Below are 27,243 nucleotides of genomic sequence, written 5' to 3'. Positions count from 1 at the left end.
GGTTCCATCCCATCACAGCATCAGACGGTCGTGGTTTGCAGCTCTCCTTTTAACGAATCGTTGGCTTAGGTACGGGTGATGGATCCGACCCGATAAGTTTTTAATATCTTAAAACTGTTCAACCCGTTTAAAATTTTTAACCTATTTATGACCTAAATAATTTATTTATCATTCAAATAATTCGCTTATAATTCGAATACACTTTGACATACCAAACATAAGAAATGGCAGCCTCAAAACACAGTCGGACTTTGACAAAATCGAAAGCAATCAATCTAACACATCCACCTTGTACCAAAGCACAAGGACTGCTAACGCCTGACCACCATTAAGTTGTTCCTGTTAGGCTGCATGACGCCTCATGCTCTAACAGTTGCTTGCAGATAAAAGGTACACTTTCAGGTACCAGATGTACGATTTCGAATTCAGACAAATATTCAGAAATGTTGCATCCCGTTCAACCATGAGTAAATGTTGCGAGACAAATTCTTTTTCTTCTCAGCCAGCCAGCCAGCCAGCAAAAGAAAACTGGAGGAGTCTCACTGGTGAACAAGAAATCATCAGGATGACTGCAAGGCACAGATCCAAACCAAAGCCATGGACTGGTTTACTACATTTTCGAATTCTTGGCCATCTCCTCAACGTCTAATTCAACCGCCAACACTGATGAGTCCTGATTCATAGCCAGATGACTGGTGGCACAAGAGAAATGAACAGTCAGCTCGCGCAACGAGGTATATAAGAGGATGATGACAATTGAGCTGGAACAGGATACAATAGATTCGCACCTGTTCTCAACTGGGCCATGATCAACAGCTGATTGGAGAGCATAAATTACCCTGCCAAGAATGTCGGTCATCGGAACAGGTCCAAATAAGCGGCTGTCCCTGGCTTCCTGCCACCAAAATAACATGAAGGTAAAGACTGGAGCATTTAGATTGAGAGATAGTAGAAATTGGCCATGAGAAGCGGAACTGATAACAAAACATTGCTAGGAAAGCTTAACATACTGAGCGAGATATGATGACAATCTGCAAGGTTCATCTAGGGGAGCACAAGAACAAAATGGATGCTAAGAAAAGACCTAATACTATAATAGTATTTAATTGGACACTGAAATAAAATTAATGAAGGAAAAGTATATACAGCCTGCCACAAATAGTAGGGAGTGAAGGGTTGGGTTAATTTTGTTGATAGACCTGTGACTTGATGCTGAATTTCTTATACCGTTAATTTCCTACTAACTGAAAGATATACCTTTGTCTTCAAAGATCCATTGTCTGATAGCACCCAACACTGATCCTTCTCTAAGACAAATGGCTCATCCTTTTCATCAGTAGAGACCATCTCATAGCCTTCTATGGCAGCCAATCTTCTAACAATAAAATCATCAGATCTCTCAGGGTCTTTTAGCAAGACAACATCTCCAACAAAGACTTGCCTATTTGACAAAAAGTAAATACATAAATGGATGGCTCTATGTATAAGAGCATGATATTAAACACAACAGAAAGAAAAACAAAGCGGTTTAAGTATGAATTACAAGAAAAAGGAAACAGTAAAACCATGTCATGTACCAGAATTTCTTGCTGAATTCATAGTCTAAAATCTCACTACATTATAGACAGGGAAACACTAATAGATTAGTTTTATGCATGGAGATATTTAAATTGGCTAAATTGGCATTGATATATGCCCTGTCTCAAACTGTATAAAAGCTGAGCTATGACGTAAAAGATATCCCAGTCAATCATGGAGAGTAATATGTTGGGAAATTATGAAATAGCATTGCTAAGTTGAAAGTAACACCTCAAGGATGTTGAGAAAAATTCGCAAGATAGATATCTTATGATCCATTGCTTTCAGCAGATGTTCATGGCCAACAATACTTATGCGTACCTAGGGTACAAGGCAGAATAACATGACAAGATTAAAATTAAGATAAATAATACTGACAACTAGATATCTTTAAATCTTTCTGGCTTTCGAATACAAACTTCCCAAATTATCATCTCAATGATTGGGCAATTTTTTCATAATCTATTACAATCAAGTTATGAAGCTAAACTGGTGTAAAACAGAGATAGTTGGGGTTCTAGGGAAGAAGACAATGGAGAGAAAGATAGAGGAACTGAGGATAGGGTTTTACATCTCCACCCTCAAACCAATATTTTCACACCAAATCTCATAAGGGAGACCATCGTCACATAAAGCAAAATGTTCAACTCATTCATTAACCCTAACTAAATATAGGTTAGTTTATATATACCTTACAACTGCAAATAAATAAAGACAACCAAAAACACTGCAAATAAAGCAAATACATCTCTAAACACTGCAAATAAGCAAATGCATCCTTAAACACTTGAAATAAGCAAATACATAATATGAAACAACTCAGACTCAAATCCCTAAATAGAATATTAGCTATCGACGCCTTCTACGTTAATACACACGCCAACATGATTTGTTGGTGATGCCTGTGTCATTCTCCCCAGGTGAGAGAAAACTTGATTCTGCTGAGTGTTCACCTCTATAGCTCTCATACTACTTTAGAATGTTAGGGTCCAATCGCTCTAAATCACTTTCGTCAAGCCAAGTATGATCATAATCAAGCCTTCCCTTTCAATGCACTAGATATCATCGGATTCCACCGTCTTTAATAGATATGATCTCATCATTTAAAATTTTTATCAATTTCCTCTCTTGTATTTGGTGAATACAAAGTGAGAGTCAAGGATGGATGTGCCACAATGGTACTGCTCGTGGCGACCACCAGTTAGCACGACACGTGCCACAAGAAAGGGAGAGAAAAAGATGAGAGAGACTAGCCACCTTCACCTTTCACCACTCACCATCGACCTTATTATCACTGCTCGCCACTGACCTTGTTGTCCGAATCTGCAACTTAAATTTTTATTCAACCCGACCCAATTTGCTAACCATTTCTTTCTCCTCGAGCTAGGGCACCAAACGGGTGCGAGCGGCGTCTCAAGCTCAAAGGGTAGCAAGTGGTAATATCAATGTTGACAGCGAGTAGCGAGGGCAAGCTCTACGACAAGGTTGATTATGAGGTCAATAGCGAGCAGTGAAATTGCAAGGAGTGTCATGCGGCAACCCTCGTGCCACGTGCCAATATGTTGTCAGCACGAACATTGTTGGTGAGAGTAATGGAAGTCTCTCATAAATGAGTTTCAAAAAATAACTAGTAAATTTTACATCCCTATCAAACACAATGGCTTTCAATGGACCATGTAGTTTAATGACTTCGTCAAAGTAGATTTTTATAATTTGTAAGGCACCGAAAATTCAAAAACATGGTATAAAATGGTTCATCTTAGAAAATCCGTCCATGACAAAGATGGAATCATGCTTTCAAAGAATCTTCAAAAGACCAAGCAAAAAATCCATGCTGACATCCTACTAAGAATAGTCAGGGATGGCCAAAGCATATACAAACCCGTATTCTATTTTCGTTGCTTAGCTAGTAAGCATGTATGACACCGATTAACAAGTTTAACATCTCTCTTAAGACTTGGCTAATATAATTGAAGCTTTATAGCCTCAATAGTTTTGTCATGCCCAAAATGTCCAATTAGGCCTCCCTTGCGCAACTCATAAGTTAAAATTTCCTTTAGACCTCATTTGCTTTAAGAATAAAATTAATCCTAGAATAGATATTCATATTTATTATTTTCAAATTAAGGTCCTTATTATAAGAATAACTATGTTCGCTTGTATTCTAAAATAAGAATGTAATAATTATCTTTGATATAATATAAAATGAAGAAAAAATTAATTTTTTTTTATAAAATTACCATAAATACCATTTGATTTGATATAAAATAGATTGATAGAATAGATATCGAGAGTAAGTTAGTAATTAGGTTAGTGTGTGATATTAGATGTAATTTTGATGAGTATATTTGTATTCTAGAGTTACGATATTTAGCTGTTAATATAGAATAATGAGTTGTATTCTAGAATAAGAAAAAAATTTATTCCTGAAGCACAAAGAGGCTAAGAGAGGTACTGGGAATGCATAACTTGCAATATCTAAATAAATAGCCATCTTGTATGAGGAAGCCATCTATTTCACGAGTCACTCAATTGCTTAACAAGATATAAATTTTATAAAAATTCAGATATGACTCGTACTTGGTCTTAATCATCACAAAACCAATAATATTTACACTCATCTTTGAGAGAAGTGCATGCGATGATTGAGTGCATCGACAGTTTTGTTCTTAACTCCTACTCTACATCGGAGGGTGTACGTGTAGTCCTGAAGAAACTCAACCCATCTACCTTGTCATGTATTGAGCTTATTTTAGGAGTTTATGTATTGAAGGGCCTTATGGTAAAAAAAATAACGAATTGTTGCACGAGCAAATAATGCCTCTAAACGCGAAGTGATTGGACCACTGCATGTAATTCATTATCATAGGTAGTATACTATTGTCTGGTATTATTCAATTTCTCACTAAAGCAACTAAATGATGATACTAAGTTAAGACCACCTATACCTAAAGCATTACATGAAACTTCAAAGATCTTAGAGAAGTGGAAAAGGCATATAACAAGAGCTTCTATCATTCTCTATTTAGTTTCTCTAAATGCTTTGATAACGGCCTTTGACTTATCAGGGCCATAATAGTGCTGAAACCCTTAATGAACTAACGATAAAAAGTAACGAGCCTATGAGATCTTCTAACATCTTTTATATTATAGGGCTCAAGTCGTTCTTTGACAGCCCTAATTTTTTCAGGATTAATGGAAAAAATGACTTTGTTTGCGAAAAAAAATTTATTTCTTAGGATTTACATATAATTACTCCTTTCTCAAAACAATACAGACTTAATATAGATGGTTTAAATGTTGTTCCCAAGATCAATTTTAGATGAGAATGTCATCAAAGTAAACGACTAAAAGCTCTCATAAAGGATCGTAGTATTTGAGTCATCACTCATAAAAGTACTCGGAGTATTAATTAACTCAAAAGGTATGAACATTCATTCGTACAACTCATCCTTTAAAGGCAGGCTTCCATTCATTACCAAGGTGGACGCAAATCTAATGGTAGTCACTCTTTAAATCTATCTTTGAAAATATAATGACTCTTGACATCATATCCAATATGTCATCCAATCAAGAAATAAGAAAATAATACTTTATAGTTATTCTGTTGCGACTGTTCACGCACATATGCCGTGATTCATCTTTCTTTGGCATTAAAAATACAAGGACCGCACAAAGACTTAGGCTTTCCTTCAAAATATTTTTTCTCAACAATTTGTTAACTTTTCATTTAAGGTTTGCACGCTTCATAGGGTTTAGCATGTAATAAGACAAGTTGGGAAAAGTAGCGCCCTAAGTCAATTGCATGTTGGATGTCACATATTTGAGGTATTTGTCCGAGATATTTTTAGTGAAGATGTCAAAGAACTCTCTAATCATAGGAGTGATCTTAGGAGGGATAGACTCGTTGAGTTTGTTAGGGACTTCTCGGCAAGAAAGAATGAGAACGGGAGTCCTTTTAGCTATTTCACGATCAACATTTTTGGCACTGATTAGGTTGACTCCATTTACTGGCTTGGCGGCGATAAGTTTCTTCTCAGCATTACCATTCTTAGCTTGTGTGAGGAGAATCTTAATTTTGTTTATCCTCATATATGTTTGAACAACTGAAGATGTGGACATAGTTATTAAACAAACAAAGTCTTGCGAGGATAATCTAATAACCCACATTCAGAGGCATTGACGGCAACGACAACAGTAGCGGCATCAAGGGAGTTTGGAAGGAGCGTGAAAGAGATGGGGCTTGGATAAGAGAGAGGGAAAGGGGGCATGACGTTAGCGGGGGATGGTTGTTCTATCGGGATAGACGAAGATGTCAAGGAAGGAGATAGTGTGGCATTTATAGCGACAAGGCAGGTGGGTTTGGCGATCAAAAGAGGTTAGGTAGAGGGCATGCAATGGCGACGATATCACCAGCGTAGGCTGCATAAACCACGCACCTAGTGCCGAGATTGAGACGAGAGGTCATGACAGCTATGGGGTGGGGAGGTGACGGAGACAGTGAGGAAGAGAGGAGAAGACGAAGCATTGATGTTGGCAAGAAGATAAGATGAGAAGACGAGGTGCCGATAGTTAGAGCGATAGCAAGGTTGGGAATGTTTGGACTCTGAAACCCTAGCTCTAATATCAAAAATAGTGTGAAACAGAGATCATTACAGTTCTAGGGAGGAAAATGAAGAGAGAAATAGATAGCTATTAGGGATAAGGTTTTATCCCTCCACCTTTAAACTAGTGGTTTCACACTATACCTCACAAGGGATGCCATCATTACATGAAGCGAAATTTTCAATTTATTCTAAACCTAACCAGTCTATATATAGACCTTACAATTGCAAATAAGCAAAGACAACCTTAAACACTGCAAACAAGCAAATACATCTGTAAACACTGCAAATATGCAAATACAGCCCTAAACACTATAAATAATCCAATTTGACCCAAATCCTTGAAAAGACTATTAGATATCGGCGTCTCTTGAATTGATACACGCACTAGCACAATCTGCTAGTGATTTTCGCATCATAAACTTATTGAGTTTTCTCCATATATCAGCTTATGTATCCTAGAAGCCTATAAAACTATGAGGCCATTAGGTAGGTTAAATCATGGTATGAAGGATCGACCGATCTAGGCCGATCTGAGCCCTCTTTCACTATTTTCCTCTCCTTTTCTCCCTACTATAGCTATTGTTTCTCCAATGCAGAAATCACTATTTTCCTCTCTTTTTCTCTCTACCATAGCTATTGTTTCTCCAATGCAGAAATTCAGCTTGAGCAAACTCGACTGATGTAGATCCAACTGCAACGACCTTGGCTATATAATTTTTTTAATTTTTCTCTCTCTTCTATGTTTTTTTCGCTGTAGTTTTTTTTCTTCTCTCCTTCACTATGGTAGAGTTTTTTTCTTTTTTTTCTTTTCATTTCTTCCATTCTCTCTCCTTCGTTGCAATAATTTTAAGTTAATACTTTTTTTAGTTTCTAGGCTTAATATGTGAGTAATTATTATTTTCTCATTTCTTTTTTGAAATTTTAAAAAAATTTATGCATTTTTAAATAATATTTAGACTTTTATATAATTAAAAATAAGGATGGCCGTGCCAGTCGGCGCTTGCCGTGCCGACGGCGTACCAACACGTGGCACAAAGGTGCCGCACGGCACCCTCCTAATATATCACCGCTCACCATCAACCTCGTCGCTGATCGCCACTCGCCGCCTGCCGCCCACCGTCGCCGATCACCGCCCGTTTCATGCCCTAACCCCTAGAGAGGAGAGAGAGAGAGAGAGAGAGGGTTAAAAACTTATGCTGCGAGTTCAGATCCGAATCCGATCAGCGACGGCGGGCGGCGATCGACGAGCGATGGTGACGGCAATGGCGACGGCGACTACAATAGCAAATGTGAGTATCTTTTTCTCTCATTCTCTTACGGCATGTGTCGTGCCGTGCCATGCCGACCGGTCGGCACGGTCCGTGCCTGTGGCACGGCCATCATTGATTAAAAATAGCCCAATCCGATTTGAGTCCGTGCCTATGGCACGGCCATCGTTGATTAAAAATAGCCCAATCCGATTTGAGTGGCCGATACAGTCGATACATATCATTTTTTTGGAAAGCCAATCCAAATTTTCAAATCTTGAGTTAAATTATAAGAGAATATGATTAATTATTTGGACTTAAGTATTGGGAATATAAATCAATCCTTCATTTAGATGTCAAATGGAATGACCAGGATTTAGGACTACAATTTGACGTGATCTTCTTGGGGGCCTCAGTCTTCGAATGTTTGAATAGTGAATAACTGAATACATGCTCACGGCGTGATTCCACCGAATAGTTAGAATCAAACATAACATGCAGATAAACCTACATACTGTATAGTTCAACTGGATTATTCAGCAAATAAACATAGTTAAAACCTAAGGAAGAACATAAACACCGAAGTCCTCTAAAAAGCCAATGATGCTTGATTAATGGGTGAGCATTAAGTTTTACTCTGCATTGTGTTTCTCAAGCCCAATCAGCCTTAATAAGCACTACACAGTCATGATTCATGACCCTATGCACATTACAGGAGCTCCTAGTGCTCATTCCATGCTTACTTTCAGTACCCTATGTATTTCCAGTCAGAGGACCATTTCTTAAAATCTAAAACCATTTTGAAGTTCTTATCGTCCTTCTTTTCACTATTCAAAAAAAGAATATATGTAAATGTACCATAGCTACATATTGACATAGTATCAGCAAGGCACAGAAATGTCTCACTGATTAGAAAATCCAGCATATGTGAAATTCTGTTTTCTAGGATTACTAAATCACAATGGAGAATGACCATCATAATCCCACAAGTCTGTAGTTCCATTGGCCTCAATTTTTGGGACATGCATGATGGTGCTAGGGAAAATCCACTAGACATCAACTTCTGGCTGTCAAACAGACCCTAGCAGAACAATACAAAAGAAAGCATAAAAGTAAACTTACTTCCTGCCAGACAGAGAAGAACGATTGTTTAGGCCTTATTAATTATCAAATGCATTCACAGTTCTTTTATGTAATGTAGTTTGTATTTGGCTTCCTCTTCTGGAAGTTCAGAAGTCATAAATTTAGTGAAGCTAGCATAAGATAGTTCCTTAGTCAGCTTGCATAGAAACATCTATCAATTGTCTTCTTGGTGCATGAAATAATTCTAACACCCTTTTTTTCCTTAACGGAGTACCATGTGAAATGACATCTTGTCATTTTAAGAGTTACTTTCTTTTCAGTTGTAAAACTCATTTGGATGGCATGCACCCATCAAGAAGATAAGGCTGCAACTCTAAAAGGCCAAAACCTGGACATGCCTTACCTTAAACTGTTCTGCAAGCATTCAGCATTTGCCATTAAAATCTAGCAGTGATTCATAGAGTTGAAGTATAGCAATGTATTTTTCATACTTATGTTGTCCTTGTTTCCATGTTTGTCTACATAATCTTAACCAGCAAGCCCTATAATAACTTTTTAGTATTAGGCTCCAACTTTAACATTCATTAAATCGATAAACCAATCAATTTACGCAAAGCCTTAGATGTCCACAAAAGCTTAAAAAAAGCACTCTCCTTTTGTCACTATCAAGAGTTCAACTGGAGATAGTGTTCCAGTACCACAACCCACTAAAAAATTTTGCCTGAGATTAGGCATTAAGATGTTATTTAAGTTCAAGTATTAAAATAGTTCATAGTGATCAATTACTTCAGAAGTAGGCCTTTTCCTTGCATTGTGCATCATGACTAGCAATTTACTAGTCATATAATCACCTAAAAGCCTATATACAGCAAATGAGAATGTGAGATCATCTGAATTGCAGGTTCCTCATCAGCTGTTCCATCCCTAAATGACCTTTTCTACTCATCTGGAATTGGTGACATGCTGACATCTAACCAGTGTTCTCAATAGTCCAACTTACAGATTTCTTAGTGCATGGAAGAACCAAGCAACATGCATATAAAAGCTTATGCAAGTGATGACGTATAATTTGTCTGCGGCATAAACCATATGCTTACATATGGACTTACTTCTGCAGATATTTATAGATTATCCAGAACTGTGAATTAAAACCGACTCTTGTATCCTATCATCAAAAGAAAACTATCTTAGCATATCCGAAGGTTAGCAATGTCCATTGAAGGGTCTCTTAACTTCTATCACAAGTAATAACATCTTTTATCATCATCAAGTGCTAGTAAATACTAAAACATTGCCTCGATAACCAGAGCATAAAGGAATCCATAGATTTTATTTTGTAGATGCCTCTATTAAACTGTAATTTGCTAGATCTTAGCTGTTGGGTAGTTGTGAATTTATGACAGGTCAAATCAGAATCTACACCTGTGTCATCCTACATGAAGAACTTGTGTCCAGACAAGTTTGCATGACATATGTGGAAATGTATCATCACTGTTTACTCCATAATTTGTATAAAAAAATTATTATGTTCTTGAGAAAAAAGAATCTTCTATTTGTTCAAGATGTACTAAAAAATGTTGCCAGAAACTAAAAAGATTAATAGAACTTTATATCTTTGTGTCAAATGTGAAATTTAAAGGTAAATACATGTTGCGACAAGGAAACCATTCAATTCTAATTGAATACATTGGTATAAAAAAAGAGGATCTCATTTCTCATGAGGCACAGAGACACTTGACGAAACAGAATTCGTCAACATAGTACTGGCTGTTCAACAGGTAAATATAAGTCCATTTGACAAAATAATATTATGAACTATATATCCATAGTTGAAATGAAACAAACCACAATCAATATAATCTCATTTCAATTTTCAAATCAAACAAGTTCTGAAACTTGAACATGAATTTGTATCCATTTACAAAAGTCTTATCCAGATAAGGACATAGATTGATGTACTTCATCCAAATCTAGACTCATATAATGCATATTTAGAGTATTGTGAAAGAAATAAGAATATACAAATATTCAAAATTTTACATACTTCTCTACTTTACTCTCTTAAATATCTATCTCTATGCAATATATTTTAGTAATATCACATTTGTGTAGAGGAACATAATTCTACTATGGATACATACTAATTTCAAATATTGTTGAGGTAGAAATTTCTGACTCGACATGAACCAAAAGGCTTTAAACAAGTTTGGGTTTAACATAATCAAGTTCAGGTCTTCAGGTCGTAAATGAGTTAACCCACCTAATCCGACTATTAACTAATGGTGTTCATATTTATTACCTCAATCCATTTAATCTATTTATGACCTGACTTGTCAACCTTTTATATGACATGATAACTCAATTGTGACTCGAATAACTCATTTATAACACGAAAAAAATTGTTTATAACACACACAAAACCCGTTTGCAAGACAAAAAAATTCATTTATAACCTAAATAACTTATATAAATTCGAATAATTTGTATCACCCGATAACTCATTTATGACCTGTGTAAACTATTTAATAAACAGATTGTGTTCGTGTTTACATTACCATGACCCAACCCTAACCCAAACTCAACCTAACTTGAACCTATCTAATCCAACCCCATTGCCACCCCTAATATATCCTATTCATATTTAGTTGGTTTATTTGGTATCTAATATGCACTCAAATACCAAGTATCTATTCAATATTCATTCTTTTACTGTCCATACTAATACTCTTATATAGAGAAGTGGGTACCAACTTTAATTTTGCCAGTTGCTATAATCAATTCTTTAAAGTTCATTGAAGTTTAACCCCCTCAACTTGGGTCATTTTTATTTCATCCCTCTTATCTTTTCTCTTAATAACTTGACACCATCAACTATTTGAAATTGTCAAATGAGCCCTTCCATTAATTTGTCATTAGGGTTTTTAATTGACATTTTTCAAGCAACTAGCACATAACCCCTTTATAGACCAAAATACCCTCTTCTTCAACCCATTGTTCTTTTCCCCCCTTTCATCAAAAAAATCTAAGAATAAAAGCAAAACCCACCATCACTAAGTCAGTAACCTCTAAGGTCCTCCTCTCCTGTGCCATGGAGTACAAACCCTAATCATTTCCTCTTCTTCAACCCCTTCTCTTTCTCCCAAAACCTAGCCCGAAACATAAATCACATTACCGCCCCATCCATCACCTTAATCTCCTGTGATTGTTAAGGCATTTGTGATGGGAGTGGGTGTTTGGTGTTTTTGTGTTGGGAGGAAGGTGTTCAATATATACAATATGGTTGCCTTAGGGGTCAGTATTTTCATAAAGTTTTTAGCATTGTCAAGCATTTTAATCATTTTAAATACTTGACGATGCCATGTTGTAGAGAAAAGAAGATGCGAGGCTGAATATGAAAATGAACTATAATTAAAGGATCCAAAATGTAACTAATCCTTCTATTTAGTTTTCATACCCCCAATACTATTTAATAGAGAAGATTGTGGCACAACATAACTTAATTGACATCCTATCTAAACTTATAATCTCAGCATTTGATTCCTTAACCAATGCCTCTCCAACTAAGATTAACGAAATCCTCAAAGACATCCAATTCACACACCATTTGATATGCTGTGATCTTGCATAGTAGCCTAATCAACAACAAATTCTCAAAAGACTAAATATGGAAACCTATAGCATAAATTATAATAATAATATCCTAAGCAACGTAACTCAACAACATTGCACCAAAAGTTAATCATAAGAGCATTAGCAAAAATTCAACCCTGCGTAGTCCAAACATTGCCTTGTTGATGATAAAACTTCTTGATGGTTCAAATAGATAGTTTTTGAAGCCATCATCATTAAATAACTATTCTGCCATTCAGTGCTAGAGACTGTGCATCTAGTAGTTCATTCGAATAGGACTTCCAAGGGGATAAACATAATGAACTTCCAGCATATGATTCACCATATTAAGATATTATGCATCAGGCCACATGCACCTAATAGATATGGAGCCCTCCACACATTAGGTCTTTTGAATTCTTCCATGTTAGATTATCCTTAACACCTCTACCATTTAAGGTCACCTTTGTATCTCAGCATATACCATCTGAAAAAGACAAATGTCAAGAAACAAGTAAAATTAAAATTAAAAATCGTAAACATCTAGTATAAAAGAAGCATGACCAAAACATAGAATAAAGTGAATTTTATTATGCAGAAGCAGTAGGAAAGAATGTTTACTTGAATGAATTAATGTAGCATAAACACTGTAGTTATTGGAGTACACAAAGAGATACTGAAAATTCGCAATACAGTTATCTTACATTTCATGCATGAAAATAACAGGTGGAAGTGTCAGATCCTGTAACTAACAAAAACTTCTAATACCGTAAGAAGCACAACGCTGGATAAGTCACCATCAATTAACAATACTTTTATTGCTCCTTACCTTATAAAGATTGAGAAGTATTTGATATATCAAGAGGAACTACTATAAGGGATTTAATTTTCTAAAGCATGCAATGCAGAATAAACAATCCCTTATCAAAGTAGCTCCCTGGCGAAATAACAAAGTGAAAAGAGAGAGCTAATCACAATGAGCCTCAAAAATATGTCAAAGGAAGAGAAATAAAAGGTCAGGACTCAGGAGGAAATACGTGGGAGTTGGAGAAGGTAGTTTTCTGACAAGAAGAGTTCCGCAATTTCCAGCTACCGTCGGAGACATTTCTTCTCCTTTGGTCCAATGCAAGAATGTTAGCTTGCCTTGAAAAAAGTTTTTCCAAATTGCATCACTCAACTCTCTTGCATTGATTTGACCAACATTATACTTCTGCATTTCGGGAAAAAAAACAAATAAATCAACATAGATTCTTCATCATGTAGAAGATTTACTTCAACATACAATATCACAAATCATCGAATACACAAGTTAATGCAAAGGATAAAACTATCAGAAATAGCCTCCTGATTTGCAGAAAGTCAAAAGCATGAGGTACTTACCAATACAAATACTACTCAACAAGATGACAAAAGTAAAATATTCAAGATAGTCACAATTACTTAAAAGTGGAGCTTAGTCCATGAATCATTGAGTAAGTGCACCGCAAAGAAAATCTAAAACAATGAGAGAAAATCCCATCCAAGTAAAGAAATCATATACCGCAGATCAGTAATCTTCGCAAACAAAGAGGACATCAGAGTCAATAAATGACACTATGACATGATAAAGGAATGAAAAAGGAGAATCATAATGTTAAACTAAATTAATTATTATAACGTAATGGCATACAGGATTGAGAACTAGTAATCCTAAGGGAAAACCAAAATCTCTTCTATAAAATATAGAAACGAGATAAAAAAAAAAGAAAAGAAACCCAAGACAGTCATGCAACTGATAGGCAAAATATTCACTTCCTACTCTCCAAAGCGAGTAGCGAGATTCCGGAAAAGAAATAGCCTAAACACTTTCACAAGAAATCCATCAAGAGGTCGTAAGCGTGCACAAAGGTAGCTAATTTAAACAAAACTAGCAATCGAAACTTGATATCTATCCATAAATCAAAGGAAAAGGACAAGATCAAGAGAAGGCTACCAAGACCTATATCATTGATCAAATTAACATGAGAGAAGGGTTTTACCTTCCAGCTAAGGGAGAGGGAGTACTCGAATTTGTTAGCGGCGTAGCGAACCCACGTCGAGAGCGAAACCATTTGCGATTCCTCTTCCCGACTCCAGCTCTATTCCTCAACAAAGGCTCAAATCCCCAACCCTACCATTCCTCCTATTTGGGTTACAAATACTTCGATATTAAAATCGACCATTGTCGTAGAGAGGTGCGTTGGTAGAGCCAGAGGCCCAGATCTACAGACGTGTCGGATCCAAACAAGGTGTTCAGCCGAAATCTTCTGCGAATCATTACTCATCGCCGACTTCTTCTAGATCCAGTAGTCGGTGACTCTTCGTATCCGGTGCAGTTTTACCCAACGTCATAACCGTTGCGGTATTCAATTATAAAACACTCGTCTATATGTAATAGTCATATACTAGTGAAATCTTATTAGAAGTAATTATATAATTAAGTGTTAATTGCACATGTAAATAAATATTTTCAATGTATATAATAATACTAATAATAATAATAATAATAATATAATCTATACTAATTTACTCGTGACATTTTTAAAATATAACAAGTGTCGAAAATATCTAGTTATTAGTATTTTACTTTATGTAGGTATATTTTATGAAAATAACACTGAAAAAGATATGGTAATACAGTTTCTAGGAGCAAATTTAAATTTCAAAAGGCACACACACTACCTTTTGAGTACTACATTTCTGAGTCCTATATTTTGGACTTCAATCTAAAAAAGATACACCCGAAATTTATTATGGTTCTTTGCGTGATCACCTCCAGGCTTGTTTTAGCTTATTAGCTCAATCAGTATCGATATATTATGTTCCACATAGTTTAGAACCACTAGGTAAATCTAAATCCATCTTTACTTCTCTAATTTAGCTTGAAACAAGGACGTAGGTTTGATTTGAAGTCAACTTGCTTTTGCTATCACTTGTATATGCTTCAAGCTTCTATGCTTGAAAATTAATTTCAAAGCAAGATTGAACAAACCGCAATTCGATCAAGCGAAACTTGATCCCTACTTGCAGGATCAAAGGGACCTCAACGAAGAGAGAAGCTTCCTAAGCCTGGATCAAAACTGCTGCAGCTACTAGCAGCAGCAGTAGCAGCGCCGCCGCCGCCGCTCTCTTGCCGTAGAAAGTGCGGCGAGATTACCATCCCTTACCCCTTCGGCATCGGAACAGGCTGCTACAGAGAAGGATTCGATCTATTTTGCGACGACACGTCCAACCCGCCGAGGCTTTTACTTGCGGGTCTGGTCCTCCAGTTGGGTGAAGTCATCGACATATCTCTGACCAAGGGCGAGGTGCGTGTGTACTTGGAAGCACGCCGCGGCTGCTACAACAAAACAACGGACGGCTACGAGGGCTACTCTAGTGAAGTGCTGCTTATGACGTCGCCTTACCTCTTCTCCACGCGCAACAAGTTTACCACGGTCGGCTGCCCGACTAATGGCTACTTCATCGACATCTCAGGCAGCTACGCCACCGGATGCGTCTCCAGCTGCAAACCAAATGTTTCATATAGCTCTTGCACCGGCGTCGGCTGCTGCCAGAGCTCTATCTCGATGGGAGTCGACTATTACTTTCCTACGGTGGAGTATTTTAGGCCACAGAAGAACTCTTTTAACTTCGCCAATATCAATTACGTTAACGATTCCACCAACTGTTCTTACGGGTTCCTCGTGGATGAGGATTGGTTCCATTTTAATACCTCGTATCTGTCGATGACCCAAGTTTTTAACGTCCCCGTGGTGCTCGATTGGGCAATCAGGACGCCGGCCAGCTGCAACGCCGCTGACTGCAATGCCGTGAGGCGTAATGTGACGACCTGCGCTTGTCGCAGCACTAATAGCCGTTGCCTTGATACACATAACGGCGCAGGGTATATCTGCAATTGTTCAAAGGGATATCAGGGTAACCCGTATCTTGATGATGGATGCAAAGGTTCAAACTCCTCTCCTCATATTCTTCCATGATTGAGAAGCTATTAGATACTATATACTCTAACTGGACGATGTTACTGCGTGCTTTGCGTTTGTTGTTTTGCTCCACAGATATCGATGAGTGCGACCCTAAAAGGCAGAACCCGTGCTATGGAGTTTGCACTAATATGCCAGGGAGTTACATCTGTACCTGCCCTCAAGGAACTGACGGAGATGCTACTACTAAGAATGGTTGCCGCCCGAAGGACAAATTTACATTAGCTCTAAAAGTGGTAACAGGTAATCATTCTGTACCATTTATTTGTGTGCAAAGAAAAAATGACAATAAAGAGCCATTTTCCTCACCATCTACCATTAGCAAACCGATTATTCTGTGAATAACACCAAAAGTTTGTAATCGGCAAGTTGGGTTGTTCATCTGGCAGGTGGAAGCGTCGGCATTTTTTTGGCATTGTTTATGTGTTTCTGGGTATATCTGGGGCTGCAAAAGAGAAAGCTCATCAGAACAAAACAGAGGTTCTTTGAACAGAACGGAGGACTTCTATTACAGCAAAAGATGCGTTCCTTTCGAGGTGCTACGTTCAAGATTTATACCGAAGAAGATCTCGAGAAGGCGACGAACAATTTTGACCCGGCGCGAGTACTCGGACGTGGAGGTCATGGCATTGTTTACAAAGGAATTTTGGAGGATAAGACAATAGTAGCCATCAAGAAATCCAAGTTAATGGATGAAAACCTGTCCACGGAATTTGCGACAGAGATGCTCATTCTTTCTCAGATCAATCACAAGAATGTAGTGAAGCTTTTGGGTTGCTGCTTGGAGGTTAAAGTCCCTATGCTAGTTTATGAGTTCGTTTCTAATGGTACTCTCTACCACTACATCCATCAAAAAGGCCATGAGTCCATTATACTTTTCGACACACGGCTCAGAATTGCAGCAGAGTCTGCAGGAGCACTTGCCTATATGCACTCCTCGGCTTCCCCTCCTATTCTTCATGGAGATGTGAAGTCTGCTAACATTCTATTAGATGACAACTTCACCGCGAAAGTTTCTGATTTCGGAACCTCAAAACTTGCTCCGAATGATGAGTTTGAGTTTGCTACATTAGTGCAAGGAACTTGTGGTTATTTGGATCCTGAATACTTGTTAACATGTCAACTAACCGACAAAAGTGATGTGTATAGCTTCGGCGTCGTTCTGCTAGAGCTGTTCACAAGGAAGAAAGCACTTTGTTTTGATGGACCAGAGGAAGATAGAAGTCTTGCAGCATGTTTCATAGCAGCTATGAAAGAGGGTCGATTTCTGGAGATTTTAGACGGTCAAATAAAGGATGAAGTCGAGATAGAGATTTTAGAAGAGATTGCAGATCTCATTATGCAATGTCTGAGTATGAGTGGAGATGAGAGGCCTATAATGAAGGAAATTGCTGAAAAACTGGAGAGTCTAAGGAAACTACATCAGCATCCATGGGATCAAGATCACAATCCCGAGGAGATGAAGAGCTTACTTGGTGAAGGGTAATACATCAATGCCAAAAGGAAAGAAGAAGAAAAAAAAAACAGTGGTTGTTTAAACATCATTTTATGTTTGATCTGTGATCTAGAAGATGGAAAAGAGAGAAATAATTTTGGTTTCTATCCATCAACCAAATAAACTTTATATCCTACAAATGCTACACTAAGAGCAAAGAATTTATCAATCATGTATTGTCGAGGTTTTATTTTTATGCAGCAACATCTTGTGCGTTCATTAGCATTATAGATTATGTATCGTATATCACTTTCAATAGCATATTTTAAGTATTAATTAGATGATAGCAAACAGGAATGAGGATATGATTTTCTAACAATTTGTAACGGCTATTTATCATGTCACACGGAAGACAAATGAAGCTTAACTAGGACGGTTGTGTTTATCACTGCACTAAAGAGCTGTTAGTCACTGTTGATATTAGTTGATCCTAAAAGGCAAACAAATATTCCAATATTTGGCATTCTATAAAACACCTTTACTTCAAACTTCCCGTGGAAAAGTTCGTTGAGGTAAATGTAGGAATTTTTACATAATTGGCTTGGCAATTTAAACATTTCAAATATCATAGTTGCCATCGAAATCATTAAGATCTTTCAAAAATGTGATTATGTTAGTTAAATCTCACTCAATTTCCACAGTGAACATGATGAGGAACACATTCTTGCCAAACTCCAAGAACTCCATGGAGCCCCCAAGGCTCCAAGCTTTTGCCATTACGGACCTAAGGCCCACCATGGAAAGATTTATTAGAAATTAGCTTTACCCACTAGGCACAAGCTTGGGTTCCTCGTGGGGACAATATGCTCATTTTTTTATATGTATGACATCCTCCATGGCAGGGCCTCTGAGGAGAAAGAGATTTGATGGCCAACTAGAGAGGAGAAAGGAGAGGAGAAGCGAAGGAGAGAAGTAGGAAAGAGAAAGATGACTCTCACTGTGAAAGGGAGAAAGCCGGAGAGCTGGGCTCTCGAGAGGAAGGTGATAGAGAAGCACGGCAGCTTTCCTATCTTTAGATTAAATATATATATATATTTTCTCTCTCCAAGTGGAATGATAATGCTTTAAAAAATTAATCAAACAGAAGAATAATGAAAAATGCTTTAATTCCTTAAAGATACTACTAAAACAAGTTTTCCTATTCTTACTTCTTTCAGCTTTTGTTGTAACCTGTGACAATTTCGTTACCTAAATGAAATTATAACTGGGTCCCTCCACATTTGTGGAAGAGAAAGACATTGTAAATTATGACTTAAATGCACATATGCCATAGATCAACTGCATCAGTTTTGCACATTCGAAACAGTGGTGTCATACAAAATACATGATTCCTGACATAAGTTGATGTTGTGTTGGTTCATTTTACGATATAGCACCTCAAAACAAAACATAGTCGGGCATCGACAATCTCGAAAGTAATCAGCATCCACATCATAGCAAAGCACAAAGTGAAAGCAGGACTGCTAATGCCGACCACCATTAAGTTGTTCCTGTTAGGCTGCATGAAGCCTCGTGCTCTAACAGTAGCCTGCAGATAAAGGTGCACTTCCAGGTACCAGATGTATGAATTCGAATTCAGACAAATATTCAAAAATGTTGCATTCCGTTCAACCATGAGAAATTGCGAGATAATTTCCTTCTCAGCCAGCAAAAACTGGAGTCTTACTTGTGAACAAGAAACAGTCGTGATGACTGAAATGCACAGATCCAAACCATGGACTACATTTTTGATTTCTTGGCCATCTTCTCAACATCTAACTCGACCGCCAACACATATGAATCTTGACTCATAGCCAGACAACTGGTTGCACAAGAAAATGAACTGTCAGCTCTCACAAGGAAGTATCTAAGACAATGATGACAATTGAGCTGAACAGGATACAATATATTCGCACCTGTTCTCAACTGGACCATGATCAATAGCTGATTGGAGAGCATATATTACCCTGCCAAGAATGTCAGTCATAGGAACAGGTCCAAATAGGCGACTGTCCCTAGTTTCCTGCCCCCAAAATAGCATGAAAGTAAGACGCCCATTTAGATCAACCGATACTAGAAATTGGCCATGAAAACCAGGTGCCATGAGGAGAGCACAAGACCAAAATGAATGCTAAGCAAAGCCATAATAGTACTTGTTTGGACACTAAAATAAAGATGAATGAAGGAAAAGAGTATATAGCCTGCCACAAATAGTGGGGAGTGAAAGGTTGGGTTACTTTTGTTGATATATCTGTGACTTGATACTGAATTTCTTATATCGTTTATTCCCTAATAAATGAAACATATACCTTTTTCTTCAAAGATCCGTTGTCTGATAGCACCCAACACTGATCCTTCTCTAAGACAAATGGCTCATCCTTTTCATCATTAGAAACCATCTCACAGCCTTCTATGGCAGCCAATCTTCTAATAATATAATCATCAGAGCTTTCAGGGTCTTTTAACAAGACAACATCTCCAACAAAGACTTGCCTATTTGAAGAAAAGGAAATACATAAACAGATGGCTCTATGTATAAGAGCATGACAAAGGACACAACAATACCTACAGGTACTTAGGGTACAAGGCAGAATAACATGATAAGATCAAAACTTAGATAAACAATTCTGACAACTAGACATCTTTAAATTTTGCTGAGTTTCCAATAAAAACTTCCAAAATTACCATCTACATGATCTGAAATTTTTTCATAATCTATTGCAGTCAAGTTATGAAGCTAAACTTATTGAGTTTTATCCATGTCGGGATAAATCAGCATATGTATCCTAGCAGCCTATAATTGCGAGGTCATTAGGTAGATTAAATTAGATGGGAATATAATTAAATATTTTGAATTGAGTATTGGGAAAATGGATCAATCCTTCATCCAGATGTCAAATGGAATGACCCAGGAATTCGAATCAATCTACAATTTGATGTGATCTTCTTGGGGGCCTCTGTCTGAGATCATCTGAATACATGCTCATGCCATGTTTCCACTGTAAGAAATCAAACATATCACGTGGATAAACCTACTTACCCTATAGTTCAAATGAATTGTTCAGCAGATTGACATAGTTAGAGCCTTAAGGAAGGACATAAGCACCCAAGTCCCCGCAAAAGGCATTAATGTTCTATTAATAGGTGAGCATTAAGGTTTACTCTGCATGGCGTTTCTCAAGGCAAATAGCCTTAATAGGCACCAGACAATGATCTTATGGACATCACAGGAACTCCTAGTGGTCACTCCATGCTACTTTGAATTCCCTATGTATTTATGTCAGAAGACCATTTCTTAAACTATTTTGAAGTTCTCATCATCCTTCTTTTCACTCTGCATGAGGAATTTATGTGATTGTACCATCATAATTTCATATTGACAAAGTATCAGCAAGGCATTGGGGAATCCAGCATACATGAAATTTTACTTTTCTAGGATTACTAAATCACATTGGAGAATGACTATCGTATTCTCACAAGTCTGTAGTCCCATTGGCCTCCTCAATTTTCAAGACATGCATGATGGATTGATGGTGCTAGGGAGTATCCACCAGACATCAACTTCAGCTGTCAAACAGACCATAACAGAATAACACAAAAGAAAGCATAAAAGTAAACTTACTTCCTGCCAAAAAGAAATGAACGAGTGTTAGGCCTTATTAATTATCAAATACATTTCTGATTCTTTTATGTAATGTAGTTTGTCTTCGGCTTCCTCTTCTAGATCTTCAGAAGTCATACATTTAGTAAAGCTAGCATAAGATAGTTCCTTAGTCAGATTCAGTTTTTTGAAAGGCTACAAAGAAAAACGGAAATTTTGCAATACAGTTATCTTACATTTCATACATGAGAATAATAGGTGGAAGTGTCATATCCTGTGACTAACAAGAATTTTAACACCACAAGAAGCACAAAATTGGATAAATCAACATCAGTTAACGATACTTTAATGACTCCTCATCTTATAAAGATTGGGAAGTACTTGAAATATAAAGAAGAACTAAGGATTTTAATTTTCTAAAAGCATGCAATGCAGGATAAACAATGACTTACTAAAGTAGCTCCTTGGTGAAAGAACAAAGTGAAAAGAGAAAGATAAATAGATAACCATAACGAGCCTAAAAAATATGCCGAAGGAAGAATAATAAAAGGTCAGGACTCCGGAGCAAATACATGGGAGTTGGAAGAGGCAGTTTTCTGACAAGAAGAGTTCCGCAATTTCCAGCTATCGTCGGAGACATTTCCTCTCCTTTGGCCCAGATCATGAAAGTTAGCTTGTCTGGAAAGTTTTTGCAAGCATCCCTCAACACCCTCGCATTGATTTGACCAACATCATACTTCTGCATTTCGAGAAAAGAAACAAAATAAATAGAAATAGATTCTACATCATGTAGAAGATTTATCTCAACATACAAAATCACGAGTCACCAACTACACAAGTTAATGCAAAGGAGAAGATTACATTATCTGAATATACTCCTGATATTCACAGAAAAGTCCCGAAACATGAGGTGCATACCAATACTAATACTACTCGCACAAGATAGCAAAAGTAATTTACATCCAGGATAATCACAGACCCACAATTACTTAAAGTGGTGCTTAGGCCGTGTAACATTGGGTTGATGCACCCCAAAAAGGAAATCTAAATCAGAGAGAGAGAGAGAGAGAGAGAGAGAGAGAGAGAGAGAGAGAGAGAGAGAGTTTACATTATCCCATACAAGTATAGAAATTATACACTGCGGCTTACTAGGATTCGCTAACAAAGAGGACATCAAACTATTAAGGTCAATAAACAAATATTACAACCTGATAGGAATAAAAAAAAGGAGAATAAGACAGACTAAACTAAAACTAATAATTATAAAGATCTAGAAGACTGAGAATAAGCAAACCTAAGAGCAAACCAAAATATCTTCTACAAAATATAGAAACGAGATAGAAACGAAGCCCACGAGAGTCATGCAACTGATAGGTAAAAATCTTCGCTTCCTACTCTCCAAAGTGAGTAGTGACTAGTGACATTCCAGAAAAGCAATAGCTAAACACTTTCACAAGAAACCCACAAGGGTTCGTAAGCGTGGACAAAGGTAGTTAATTTAACCAAAAATTAGGAATCGAAACTTGATATTTATTCATATGAATTCAAAGGAAACGCCATCCAAATTAATAATTCACAAGGTCAGAAAGGGCTACCGATAAGAACAAGATCCATATCACCTATCAAATTGATATGCGAGAAGGGTTTACCTTCCAGCTTAGGTAGAGGGAGTGCTCAAATTTGATAGCGGAGTAACGAACGAACGTCGAAAGCCAACCCATTTGCGACTCCTCTTTCCAACTCCAGCTCTACTCCTCGAAGGCTTAAATCCCCAGCCCTACCAGTTAATCTATTTTGCGCTACAAATACTTCGATATTAATCGACCATTGTCGAATGGCCATTGCCGCAGAGAGCCAGTGCTGCAGTCGGGTCGAATACGGGTCGGATCCAAGCAAGGTGTGCACTCGAAATCCTCTACGATTCGGCATTATTTCTGACCCGGTGCCGATTTTCCCTTTGGTTGTTTATATGCGTACAGCTTACTGGATCAGCTAATAGTCGTTAATAAAGGACCGTATACTTTCCAGATTTATCTATCTAAGGTCATAAATGAGGCTCCCCAATCAGCGCGTGGGATTTGAACCCAGTTAAACAGATATATTTTTTAAAATAAATAAGAACCCAGTTAAACAGATATCTTTAATAAAATAATATTAAAATTTTAAAATACAATGTATTAGGAACTCGGAGACGTTACGTGAGAAGCTTCCAATGCTTGAGAGTGGCACACCATCGTTGGAATCTTCCGATCCAAGGTATCACGTTGTCGTAATCTCAGTCAACAAATCCAACCCAAAGTCAGAAAGGTAGTGGGCAATATTATACGCGCTTTATCAAATCTGATCCTAGAAAATATAGACAAAGTTGACTAAATCTACTCCTCCCCATGGTGTCTCTCATAGCATTCCTCTCCAAATCTATCGAAGGACTGAGATGAAGCAGAAGATAGCGTAGGAAACATGGCAGCTAAGCCGGCTCTTCTTCTGCTGCTGTTACTGATAATGCTGCAGCTAGCGGCGGCGGCAGCAGCAGCAGCAGCACCGCCACCATCACCGTCACTCTCCTGCCGTACAAAGTGCGGCGAGATCACCATCCCTTACCCGTTCGGCATCGGAACCGGCTGCTACAGAGAAGGATTCGGCTTAATCTGCAACGACACATACACCCCGCCGAGGCTTTCGATCCTTAATTTCGAGTACGAGGTCATCGACATATCTCTGGCCAGAGGCGAGATTCGAGTGTACTTGGAAGCCAGCCGCGCCTGCTACAACAAAACCGGCTATCGTCAAGGCAAGAATCATTACATGTCACTGGGTGGTGGTGACCCCTACCTCTTCTCGACGCGCAACATGTTTACCGCGGTCGGATGCCCGAATCATGGCTACTTCGTCGACGGGCCGGGATACTATGTCAGCGGATGCGTGTCCATCTGCAGACCATCAACGTATTCTTTGGATGTTTCGTGCACTGGAGTCGGCTGCTGCCAGAGCTCGATCCCCGTGGGGTTGTATTTTTATGAGCCTTCTTTGTTGGGTATGCCAAATGGTAGCAATGGGGGAGACTACATCTTCCAGGCCAATTCCACCCCCTGCAGTTATGGGTTCCTCGTTGATGAGGACTGGTTCCGTTTTAACACCTCGTATCTCTCGATGACCCAAGATTTCAGTGTCCCCGTGGTGCTCGATTGGGCAATCAGGACGCCGGCCAATTGCAGCGCTGCGAAGCGTAATGCGACGACCTACGCTTGCCGCAGCGCTGATAGCCTTTGCAGCGAAACACAAAATGGCCCAGGGTATAGCTGCAATTGTACGAAGGGTTATCGAGGCAACCCTTATCTTATTGGTGGATGCAAAGGTTTTACCATTCTTCTCATGTTCTACCTTGCTTTGGACCTATTAGATATGTTGTGCGTGCATTATGTTTGTTGTTTTGCCTCACAGATATCGATGAGTGCAAGCTTAAAGACAAGTATCCTTGCTACGGGGTTTGCACAAATATACCAGGGAGTTATAATTGTACCTGCCCTCCGGGAACTGATGGAGATGCTACTACTAAGAATGGTTGCCGCAAGAAGGACAAATTCACATTGGCGCTAAAAGTGGTTACTGGTAATTCTTTTTCAAATCCTTTATTTGTATGTCAACAAGCATCTCAATCAACATAATTTCATTTTTCCCAAGTGAATGGAGCTTGCACCACTCTGGTGCAACAGTTATTTATGGAACTTCATAAATAGATGAAAAGAGGATCCTTGGATGCCCTTACGTGCAGCATTGAATGAGCTGCATTTTAACCTTATCAAATATGAAAGCAATGACAAGACCTAATTGAACTGAAACCTACCCTGATTTTTCTTTGGTGTGATCAATCTCTTGGCAAGTTCATACTAGGTTCCTTCTCCAATTGGTAAGTTTGTTATTGTGCATTTGCAGGAGGAAGCATCGGCATCTTCTTGGCAGCGTTTATGTGCTTTTGGGCATATCTGGGGATGCAAAAGAGAAAGCTCATTAGGACAAAACAGAAATTTTTTGAACAAAATGGAGGACTACTGTTGAGCCAAAGGATGAATTCATTTAAAGCTGAAGTCAAGATATACACGAAAGAAGATCTGGAGAAAGCGACCAACAATTTTGACAAGGAGAGAATACTTGGACGTGGAGGTCATGGCATTGTTTACAAAGGAATCCTGGAGGATAAAAGGATTGTAGCAATTAAGAGATCCAAGTTAATGGATGACAACCAAAGTAACGAGTTTGCGACAGAGATGCTCATCCTTTCTCAGATTAATCATAGGAATGTGGTGAAGCTCTTAGGTTGTTGTCTGGAGGTTGAAGTTCCCATGTTAGTTTACGAATTCATATCTAATGGTACTCTCTACCACTACATCCATGAAAAAGGTAATGAGTCCATTATTCTTTTCGACACACGACTCCGAATTGCAGCAGAATCTGCAGGTGCGCTTGCCTATATGCACTCCTCAGCTTCTACTCCTATCCTTCATGGAGATGTGAAATCTGCTAACATTCTATTAGATGACAACTTCACTGCAAAAGTTTCTGATTTTGGAGCTTCAAAACTTGCTCCCAATGATGAGTTCCAATTTGCTACATTAGTGCAAGGAACCTGTGGTTATTTGGATCCCGAGTATTTAATAACATGTCAGCTAACCGACAAAAGTGATGTTTATAGCTTTGGAATTGTTCTGCTAGAGCTTTTCACGAGGAAGAAAGCACTTATTTTTGATGGACCAGAGGAAGACAGAAGTCTTGCATCATGTTTTGTTATGGCTATGAAAGAGGGTCGATACCACGAGATTTTGGACAATCAAGTAAAGGATGAAGCTAGAATAGAGATTCTTGAAGAGATTGCAGAGCTCGTTATGCAATGTTTGAGCATGAGTGGAGACGAGAGGCCTAAAATGAAGGAAGTTGCTGAAAAATTGGAGAGTCTAAGAAGATTACAGCAGCAGCATCCGTGGACTCAAGAGCACTATCCGGACGAGATGGAGAACTTACTTGGTGAATCAAGACAAGTTCATGCCAAAATCACAAATGGGTATTAAAATCCTTATCATCAACTTTGTGTGCTCTTAGAGTTAAAGGAGGTAACACTACGAGCAGAAGATTTGTTAGTATTGTTACTTCAAGATGTGTTTCAAGTCTTCTTCACCACCACACAAATTTTTCCATCTCCAGCCATATATATGTAATTGTTCATTAATCTATTGTGTCCTTGTTCTTAATATACTAGACTGGATAATATATGTCACTTTCTACTGGAGACTTTTTAAGTTTTAACTAGATGATAGCAAGTAGCAATGAAGATAACTATTACCTCTACCTGAAGTAAATCCAATACTACAAGAATCTGCTATAAGGTACTGTATGATGTTAGTTGCCTAAAATTGGGATCAAATTCATAACCCTTATGATTAATAGAAGAACAAGTTGAAAAGAAATACTTAAAATCACTAACAGACTGATACTGAAGAATAGAAATAAGAAGCTCCCCAAATTAAAAGTCACACTCTTATACATTCCAGCAATTCTCTTAAAACTACTGATCAATGTTAGAAAAGGAACGAAAGCAGAGATGATGAGCAAAAGCACCAGGCCCCTATCATCAAATCTCAAATTAAGTTTGATTCTAAACAGGCAAAAAAAAAACATAGAAATCAAAGAAAACAACATTAAAGAAAGAGTGAGAATCACAGAGGGCGGAGAGGAGTAGATCAAATTTATAAACGGCGTAGAGAAACCCACAGATACGCATAACAAATGTTTGTTATTTTGCCTCACAGATATCAATGAGTGCGAGCATTAAGACAAGTATCATTGCTACGGGTTTGCAGTAATCTACCAGGGAGTTGCAACTGTACCTGTCATCCAGGGACTGATGGAGAAAGCTCATCAGAACAAAACAGAGGTTCTTTGAACGGAATGGAGGACTGCTATTGCAACAAAAGATGAGTTCCTTTAGAGGTGCTGCATTCAAGATATATACGAACGAAAGAAGATCTAGAGAAGGCGACAAACAATTTTC

At 38.0% G+C, this 27,243-nt stretch overlaps 3 protein-coding genes across 3 annotated transcripts; 1 reads left to right on the top strand and 2 right to left on the bottom strand.

Annotated features, from left to right (window-relative positions):
- Positions 1-144: 144 nt before the first annotated feature.
- On the bottom strand, positions 145-14,325 carry LOC140769638 (mitochondrial ATP-independent inner membrane protease subunit 2-like). The gene is made up of 5 exons (XM_073110426.1): positions 14,143-14,325; positions 13,162-13,334; positions 1,258-1,441; positions 789-895; positions 145-692 (listed from the first exon to the last, which is right to left on the bottom strand). Exons 1-5 carry the CDS (start codon positions 14,212-14,214, stop codon positions 611-613), a joined length of 618 nt encoding a protein of 205 aa, XP_072966527.1. The 5' UTR covers positions 14,215-14,325; the 3' UTR covers positions 145-610.
- Positions 14,326-15,400: 1,075 nt separating this feature from the next.
- Positions 15,401-26,498, top strand: LOC140770620 (uncharacterized). Its single transcript, XM_073111874.1, has 7 exons — positions 15,401-16,090; positions 16,201-16,368; positions 16,515-17,607; positions 23,180-23,271; positions 23,635-24,555; positions 24,642-24,809; positions 25,134-26,498. Exons 1-7 carry the CDS (start codon positions 15,535-15,537, stop codon positions 26,261-26,263), a joined length of 4,128 nt encoding a protein of 1,375 aa, XP_072967975.1. The 5' UTR covers positions 15,401-15,534; the 3' UTR covers positions 26,264-26,498.
- LOC140769596 (mitochondrial ATP-independent inner membrane protease subunit 2-like) lies at positions 18,866-23,009 on the bottom strand. The gene is made up of 5 exons (XM_073110355.1): positions 22,850-23,009; positions 21,773-21,939; positions 19,909-20,092; positions 19,516-19,622; positions 18,866-19,421 (listed from the first exon to the last, which is right to left on the bottom strand). The coding sequence occupies exons 1-5, from the start codon at positions 22,919-22,921 to the stop codon at positions 19,340-19,342; spliced, it is 612 nt and encodes a 203-aa protein (XP_072966456.1). The 5' UTR covers positions 22,922-23,009; the 3' UTR covers positions 18,866-19,339.
- Positions 26,499-27,243: the final 745 nt, after the last annotated feature.

This window comes from Typha angustifolia, chromosome 11 (assembly GCF_048772165.1).
Source record: "Typha angustifolia cultivar Huaian chromosome 11, ASM4877216v1, whole genome shotgun sequence".
In the NCBI taxonomy this organism is placed as follows: domain Eukaryota; kingdom Viridiplantae; phylum Streptophyta; class Magnoliopsida; order Poales; family Typhaceae; genus Typha; species Typha angustifolia.
This window is presented reverse-complemented; position numbering and strand designations above follow the sequence as displayed.

Coding starts and splice junctions, on each gene's coding strand:
- LOC140769638 (XM_073110426.1), bottom strand. CDS start 14,214: ATGGTTTCGCTCTCGACGTGGGTTCGCTACGCCGCTAACAAATTCGAG. Junction 1,442..13,161: donor CTACCTTCTCCAACTCCCAC/GTATTTCCTCCT, acceptor TTTGTCAAATAG/GCAAGTCTTTGTTGGAGATG. Junction 896..1,257: donor ATGGATCTTTGAAGACAAAG/GTATATCTTTCA, acceptor TTTTGGTGGCAG/GAAGCCAGGGACAGCCGCTT.
- LOC140770620 (XM_073111874.1), top strand. CDS start 15,535: ATGACGTCGCCTTACCTCTTCTCCACGCGCAACAAGTTTACCACGGTC. Junction 24,556..24,641: donor TCTTATTGGTGGATGCAAAG/GTTTTACCATTC, acceptor TTTGCCTCACAG/ATATCGATGAGTGCAAGCTT. Junction 24,810..25,133: donor GGCGCTAAAAGTGGTTACTG/GTAATTCTTTTT, acceptor GTGCATTTGCAG/GAGGAAGCATCGGCATCTTC.
- LOC140769596 (XM_073110355.1), bottom strand. CDS start 22,921: ATGGGTTGGCTTTCGACGTTCGTTCGTTACTCCGCTATCAAATTTGAG. Junction 20,093..21,772: donor CTGCCTCTTCCAACTCCCAT/GTATTTGCTCCG, acceptor TTCTTCAAATAG/GCAAGTCTTTGTTGGAGATG. Junction 19,422..19,515: donor CATGGTCCAGTTGAGAACAG/GTGCGAATATAT, acceptor TTGTGCAACCAG/TTGTCTGGCTATGAGTCAAG.